The sequence below is a fragment of the Palaemon carinicauda genome, chromosome 43 (genome assembly GCF_036898095.1).
Source record: "Palaemon carinicauda isolate YSFRI2023 chromosome 43, ASM3689809v2, whole genome shotgun sequence".
Taxonomy (NCBI): domain Eukaryota; kingdom Metazoa; phylum Arthropoda; class Malacostraca; order Decapoda; family Palaemonidae; genus Palaemon; species Palaemon carinicauda.
Genome location: NC_090767.1, coordinates 1,682,699 through 1,691,085, shown reverse-complemented (window position 1 = coordinate 1,691,085; position 8,387 = coordinate 1,682,699). Strand labels below are relative to the sequence as shown.

The 8,387-nt window shown below is 37.1% G+C and overlaps 1 protein-coding gene across 1 annotated transcript; it reads right to left on the bottom strand.

Annotated features, from left to right (window-relative positions):
* Nucleotides 1–6,086: 6,086 nt before the first annotated feature.
* Nucleotides 6,087–7,969, bottom strand: LOC137633502 (golgin subfamily A member 6-like protein 24). Its single transcript, XM_068365797.1, has 2 exons — nucleotides 6,340–7,969; nucleotides 6,087–6,181 (listed from the first exon to the last, which is right to left on the bottom strand). The coding sequence occupies exons 1-2, from the start codon at nucleotides 7,967–7,969 to the stop codon at nucleotides 6,087–6,089; spliced, it is 1,725 nt and encodes a 574-aa protein (XP_068221898.1).
* Between the last annotated feature and the right edge of the window lie 418 nt (nucleotides 7,970–8,387).

Here is an 8,387-nt window from a genome sequence, read left to right as displayed (position 1 = left end):
TTAAAAGAGGATTGTTTAAATATATAAGTTGATATTAGTAACCAGTCCATCAGTTAAGAAGAATAGCAAAACTTGGTTTGGTTATGATTAGTGAATAAGATATTTCATCTTGAAATTGTACAAAAATTGTAAGCAAATTCTAAATTCACTTGTATGTTAATCTTTGTTCTTTAATCACAGCCAAACTTTGTATATATTATTAACAAAATAGCGATAAAAACAAATCTGTATGATTCCTAATTGTATTTTTATATTAATGTAATTTACAGATAAATGTTATACAGCTGTAAACTTTAATTCTTTCCTCTATTTATGTTTTACATTTATGCAATTCTTCATATACATGATAAAATTCAACGAATAGAACAAAACCTTGAGTTATGACAGTGAAATATTAAATATTCTGTGGTTTTAAGAACTTTTTTTTTCTTTATCATATTAGACCATGGCTGTCATAACAGACTGATTGAAGAATTTCAATGCATAATGGATCCACAATTTAATAAAAATCCTACTAAATTTTGCTGTATAAAAGCACTATGCAACAACATCAGAGCATCAGTTTGCATCCGCTTTTGTTCATAGATCTTACTGTACAGGAAGGTGGAACCAAGATCTACTTATTGTTCTGCATAACAGAGAGAGGTTTTAAAGGGTCAGGCCGATCATAATTTGGTCATGAGAGATAAAGGTGACATATTGCTCGATTCAAGTCTTTTAAGGTGTATTTCCATAGCAACTTCGATAAAGTATTACCTGATTTGTACAATGTGATCAATGTAAAGTTTTTTAGCTATTATTGAATTTCAAAATAGTTACCTTTAAACACACTGGCTTCCTCTTCAACTCTGTAAAGTAGTGTATCTGGGGATGCTGCACCAACACTTTCTTTCAGTAATCAGATTGTCACAGTATTCAGGGCTGCCAGTTCATACACTCCCGATTTTCACTAATCGTTTCCTTAGCATACTGGATAAAACGCAAGAAGTCCAGGTATTACAACATTTATGTTTGTTAAATACACCTGTTTTAAACCCGTTGACTCTGGTGTCCAGTTCGAGACTAATCCCCGTTCACAAATAATGGGAACTCATTCTATCTGTTTATTTTGTATCAGACAGTAAATCCTACCAATTTTACCAATTTATGTATCAAATAAGGAAAAACTGTTTAAAGGTGCTTCAGTTTTCTCTAATTATTACATTACTGATAGTAAGTTCAAAGTTACTGAGAGTAAGATGGGAGGTAAAATGGTTCAAAGAAGAGCTACAAATCTACTTGACTGGTGATTCATTCATGATAACTCGCCCCTGCCAGCCATCTGTGGACACCAGACAACCAATACATCTTGTATGCCTACTGATGGCATTTGAGCGATTCCAACAGATATCAAAACACAGATAACTTATGCAATTCCTTTCCTTAAGGACAAAGAGCAGCCTTGGAGAATGGCCTGGCACTCTTAGAGGTCAACTGTGCGGAAGATTGGCTTAACCTACTAGGGCCTGGAGTGGAAGGGTAACTGGACGTCCCAGGGTCCACATGAGCACATGGTTTCACCATCGCATCAAAAGAGAACAGGGTGTATGGAGGTTGGATCATGAATATCCACTGCTGAGTTTAGCCATCTCTGATTACAGCTCATTCGTTGAGGAGAGCGTACTAAAGGAGGTCACATTTATTTTTTCTGCATTTGTCCACATGATAAAGAAACAGTACAAGTGAATCTTTATCATGGAACACCGCATACTGAAACAAGTGAGACTTCTTTCCTCTGCTGAGTCCATCATGTAAATTATTCACTTTTACTTGGAAGGCTGGAATGCACTTGGCACTCTCTTGATCCAGAAGGTTCATAGGTACCATAACAAGCCAAAAACCTTTTCTTCCAGTATTCTGATACATTAGAATCTCCTTCAGGGGAGCGTACTGGAAGGGGTCACACTTATTTTTTCTGCATTTGTCCACATGATAAAGAAACAGTACAAGTGAATCTTTATCACGGAACACTGCATACTGGAACAAGTGAGATTTTTTCCTCTGCTGAGTCCATGTTATAGATTATTCCCTTTTACCTGGTAGGATGGAATACACTTGGCATTGAGAGCTTGTCTCTCAATGGCTTTTGATCCAGAAGGTTAATAGGTACCATAAAAATCCAAAAAACTTTTCTTCCAGTATTGTGGTACATTGGAATCTCCTTCAGGGGAGCTTATTAAAAGAGGTCACACTTATTTTTTTCTGCATTTGTCCACATGATAAAGAAACATTACAAGTGAATCTTTATTATGGAACACTGCATACTGGAACAAGTGAGACTTCTTCCCTCCACTGAGTCCATCTTGTAGATTATTCGCTTTTACTTGGAAGGCTGGAATACACTTGGCATTGAGAGCTTGTCTCTCAATGGCTTTTGATCCAGAAGGTTAATAGGTACCATAACAAGCCAAAAAACTTTTCTTTCAGTATTCTGGTACATTGAAATCTCCTTCAGGGGAGCGTACTAAAAGAGGTCACACTTATTGGTTTTTGCATTTGTCCACATGATAAAGAAACAGTACAAGTGTATCTTTATTATGGAACACTGCATACTGGAACAAGTGAGACTTCTTCCCTCCACTGAGTCCATCTTGTGGATTATTTGCTTTTACCTGGAGGGATGGAATACACTTGGCATTGAGAACTTATCTCTCAATGGCTTTTGATCCAGAAGGTTAATAGGTACCATAAAAAGCCTAAAAAATTTTCTTCCATTATTCCGGTACATTGGAATCTCCTTCAGGGAAGCGTACTAAAAGAGGTCACACTTATTTTTTCTGCATTTGTCCACATGATAAAGAAACAGTACAAGTGAATCTTTATTATGGAACACTGCATACTGGAACAAGTGAGACTTCTTCCCTCTACTGAGTCCATCTTGTAGATTATTCGCTTTTACTTGGAAGGCTGGAATACACTTGGAATTGAGAGCTTGTCTCTAAATGGTTTCGATCCAGAAGGTTAATATGTACCATAACAAACCAAAACTCTTTTCTTCCAGCATTCCGGTACATTGGAATATCCTTCAGGGGAGCGTACTGAAAAGGGTCACACATATTTGTTCTGCATTTGTCCACATGATAAAGAAACAGTACAAGTGAATCTTTATCATGGAACACTGCATACTGGAACAAGTGAGACTTCTTCCCTCCACTGAGTCCATCTTGTAGATTATTCGCTTTTACCTGGAAGGCTGGAATACACTTGCCATTGAGAGCTTGTCTCTCAATGGGTTTTGATCCTGAAGGTTTATAGGTACCATAACAAGCCAAAAACTTTTTCTTCCAGTATTCCGGTACATTGGAATCTCCTTCAGGGGAGCTTATTAAAAGAGGTCACACTTATTTTTTCTGCATTTGTCCACATGATAAAGAAACAGTATAGTTGAATCTTTATCAAGGAACACTGCATACTGGAACAAGTGAGACTTCTTCCCTCCACTGAGTCCATCTTGTGCATTATCTGGTTTTACTTGGAAGGCTGGAATACACTTGGTATTAAGAACTTTTTTTCTCAATAGCTTTTGTTCCAGAATGTTAATAGGTACCATAACAAGCCAAAAAACTTTTCTTCCAGTATTTTGGTACATTGGAATCTCCTTCAGAGGAGCTTATTAAAAGAGGTCACACATATTTTTTTCTGCATTTGTCCACATGATAAAGAAACAGTACAGGTGAATCTTTATCAAGGAACACAGCATACTGGAACAAGTGATTCTTCTTCCCTCCAGTGAGTCCATCTTTTGGATTATTTGCTTTTACCTGGAAGGCTGGAATACACTTGGCATTGAGAACTTTTCTCTCAATGGCTTTTGATCCAGAAGGTTAATAGGTACCATAACAAACCCAAAACCTTTTCTTCCAGTATTCCATTACATTGGAATCTCCATCAGGGGAGCGTATTAAAAGAGGTCACACTTGTTTTTTTCTGCATTTGTCCACATGATAAAGAAACAGTACAAGTGAATATTATTATGGAACACTGCATACTGGAACAAATGAGACTTCTTCCCTCTGCTCAGTTCATCTTGTAAATTATTCACTTTTACCTGGAAGGCTGGAATGCACTTGGCACTCTCTTTATCCAGAAGGTTCATAAGTACCATAACAAACCCAAAAGCTTTTCTTCCAGTATTCCATTACATTGGAATCTCCTTCAGAGGAGCGTATTAAAAGAGATCACAATTGTTTTTTTCTGCTTTTGTCCACATGATAGACAAACAGTACAAGTGAATCTTTATTATGGAACACTGCATACTGGAACAAGTGAGACTTCTTCCCTCTGCTGAGTTCATCTTGTAAATTATTCACTTTTACCTGGAAGGCTGGAATGCACTTGGCACTCTCTAGTTCCAGAAGGTTCATAGGTATAATAACAAACTTAAAAACTTTTCTTCCAGTATTCCAGTACATTGGAATCTCCTTCAGGGGAGCGTATTAAAAGAGGTCACACTTATTTTTTCAGCATTCGTCCACATGATAAAGAAACAGTATAGTTGAATCTTTATCAAGGAACACTGCATACTGGAACAAGTGAGACTTCTTCCCTCCACTGAGTCCATCTTGTAGATTATTCGCTTTTAAATGGAAGGCTGGAATACACTTGGAATTGAGAGCTTGTCTCCCAATGGGTTTTGATCCTGAAGGTTAATAGGTACAATAACAAGCCAAAAATTTTTCTTCCAGTATTCCATTACATTGGAATCTCCTTAAGAGGAGCGTATTAAAAGAAGTCACACTTATTTTTTCTGCATTTGTCCACATGATAAAGAAACAGTAGAGGTGAATTTTTATCAAGGAACACTGCATACTGGAACAAGTGATTCTTCTTCCTTCCACTGAGTCCATCTTTTGGATTATTTGCTTTTACCTGGAAGGCTCTAATACCCTTGGCATTGAGAACTTTTCTCTCAATGGCTTTTGATCCAGAAGGTTCATAGGTACCATAACAAACCCAAAAGCTTTTCTTCCAGTATTCCATTACATTGGAATCTCCTTCAGGGGAGCGTACTAAAAGAGGTCTCACTTATTTTTTCTGCATTTGTCCACATGATAAAAAAAAACAGTACAAGTGAATCTTTATTATGGAACACTGCATACTGGAACAAGTGAGACTTCTTCCCTCTGCTGAGTCCATCATGTAAATTATTCACTTTTACCCGGAAGGCTGAAATGCACTTTGCACTCTCTTGATCCAGAAGGTTCTTAGGTACAATAACAAACCCAAAAACTTTTCTTCCAGTATTCCATTACATTGGAATCTCCTTAAGAGGAGCGTATTAAAAGAGGTCACACTTATTTTTTCTGCATTTGTCTACTTGATAAAGAAACAGTACAGGTGAATCTTTATCAAAGAACACTGCATACTGGAATAAGTGAGACTTCTTCCTTTTGCTTACTCCATCTTGTAAAATATTCCATTCTCCCTATCCATCTGATTCTTCTTGTTATGTACTTTATGAAAATGCTCCTTTTTTCTTTTTTCCTCTTCATTTGGTTTTTGTTGCAGTTATCTCTTTTTTTCTCCTTCTTTCCCTTGTTCCCCTTCTCCTGTAAATATTGCCCTATCAAAAGATTATTGATTTGCTGTGCTCTTAGAATCTCCGCCTTAAGTGTTTTGATTTTCTTGTTCTTTTTCCACAATTTTGTATAGACGTGTCTGTCAAGTCTCCTGAGACTATCCTTTAAATATATATTTTTCTCCTGCATATTCTCACTTCCTCTTCTTAATTCTGCTATGTCCCTCTCTAGTTCCTCAATACGAGTGGTGTTTATTTTCTCCTTCTGATTCTTGCTATTCTCTTGTTTCTGAGTCTCTTCTTTTTCGTTCTCCATCTCTTCCTCCTGATTCTTGTATTTTTTTTAATCTTCTTCTTTCCTTTCTTCTTTTCCTCCTGATTCTTATTTTTCTTAATTTTCTTCTTTCCTTTCTTCTTTTCCTCCTGATTCTTATTTTTCTTAATCTTCTTTCCTTTCTTCTTTTCCTCCTGATTCTTATTTTTCTTAATCTTCTTTCCTTTCTTCTTTTCCTCCTGATTCTTATTTTTCTTAATCTTCTTCTTTCCATTCTCCATCTCTTCCTCCTGATTCTTGATATTCCTTTTTCTGGGTCTCCTCTCTATTCTCTCTTTCTCCTCCTCCTCCTTATCCAAAGGCACAATAACAAATTTAGGTCCACAAATGATGGAGATTGGCCGACTTTTGATGAACTTCCTGATAGCATCGATTCGGTTGAAAATCCGAAGCAAAAAACACCTTCCGCAGCCTAACCTAACACCGAACACTTCGACAGGGTGCTTACTCTTCCTCGCTGAGCGTTGAGACACCGAAATATATTCAAATCTACGACTTTCACTTTTATCATACTGACGACATTCACATCTAATAATTTCATTTTTACCATCGTATTTTTTCATATCTACATCAAATTTGTATGCGTAATAAACCTCATTGGTTAACTGGTGTGTTTTGGTCTTTTCTGGAGAGCTTTTCGAAGTTCGCTCAATGCCCTCCCAATTGTATATCCGTCTTTTCTGAATATGCTCCTTCTTTTCTTTGATCCTCTCCTCCTGTGTGAATAGCCTCATCAAAAGATCATTGATTTGCTCTTCTCTTAGAAGGTCCTTCTTGAGTGGTTTGATTTCCTTTCTATTTTTCCACAATTTTTTACGCTTGTGTCTGTCTTGTCTCCTGAGACAATCCTTTAAATATCTATTTTCCTCCTGCAGATCCTCCTTTTCTCTTCTCAATTCTGCTATTTCCCTCTCTAGTTCTTCAATACGAGTGGTGGTCGTTTTTTCCTTCCGATTCTCCCTCTCTTCCGGATTCTTATTTTTCTTCTTAATCTTCTTTCCTTTCTCCTTCTCTTGATTCTTTTTCACCTTTTTAATTGTATTGTTCTTATTCTTTTTATTACTGTGGTCCTTTGCATTCTTTTTATTAAATTCCTCCTCTTCTTTTTTATGAAATTTTTCCTCTGGATTTCTATTCATCTCCTCCTTTTTGTTATTCTCCTTTTTAATTTTATCGTTCTTATTTTTCTTATTTCCATTGTCCTTCACAATCTTTTTATTAAACTTTTCTTCTTTCTTGTTAATCTTCTTCCTCTTCTCATTTCTTTTCTTTTCATTTGCTTTCTGATTTGCCTCCTGTCTTAAGAGCTTTATTTTTTCAATGCTCTCCTCCGCAGGACCGCTTAAACTCTCCCCTAAATGGCATTCCATAATTTCTCCCAAATTTTCATCTAAGTCGAGTGTGACGTTTTTCCCGTCATTCCCTTGCATATAACACATATTGCATTCAGGCGTGTCACTCACTGACAAGGTAAATTTGTAATTATTTGAAGAAGATGTTACAAAAGAGCACTTGAAACGTTCAATCTTCTCGTTTTTTTCTCCTCGCCGTCGGGGATTCACCAGTGGGACACGATCATATCTGGAGATGTGGAGGCCAAGATTTTCTAGCAAATTGCGTTCCATCATCTGGCAGTTATTTCTGAAAAAAATATACCGACGCAAGTTCCAGGGATTGTGAAAGTCCGTAATTGCTTCCCAAACCTGACGTGGTGCCAGGTTTGAGAAGTAGTAGGTGCCTACTACACATCCCTTAACTGATGGAGGTTTTTCCCAGAAAAATGGTACTGCCCACTCTTTACCAGCATGGTCCAAATCGATTCCGCCTGTGAAATATCGCTTCCTACTACCCCAGTCAGATTCGACCAGGGCATAAGTTGCCCGTAACTTGCGTAGCAGTTTGCTCAGATCCTCGGTTTCCTTGGCTTTCTCACAGAACTGCGACTCTCGTAGAGTTACAATGCAGGGACCTTCGTTGATGTCCATTTCTTCCCCTCTTAGATTTAAGAAAAATTTATCTCGAATTTCCTGTGGTGCACATTTGCACCGTTTATTTTCACAATGTGGGCATTCGCCCATGACCTTAACTTTCTCACATTCTGCCCATTGGCATATACAGTTTTCTTTTTTACAAACTAGACACTGGTTTCTTTGATTCGTCTCACAGTCTTGGGATGGGCACTCAGATTTTCCCCTTCTAATTTTACGAGTTGCCCACAGCCACGATAGGCATAAAAATCGGTGTAGGGTATATATCCAGTCAATTGCTCTATACGACGATAATAAACTATTTGAATATAATGAAATTAATCTGTTACTTACTGGATTTCTTTTATAAATAGATATCAATCTGTCTACATCCCTCCCAACTCTTGTTAGGCTAGCACAGACAGATACAACTTGTGAACAACAGGACAAAAGGGTACTTACGTAAGCCATAATTACTATTAACTACCATAGCACCCAAATCAACCTTATTATTAAAAAATGTCAGAGA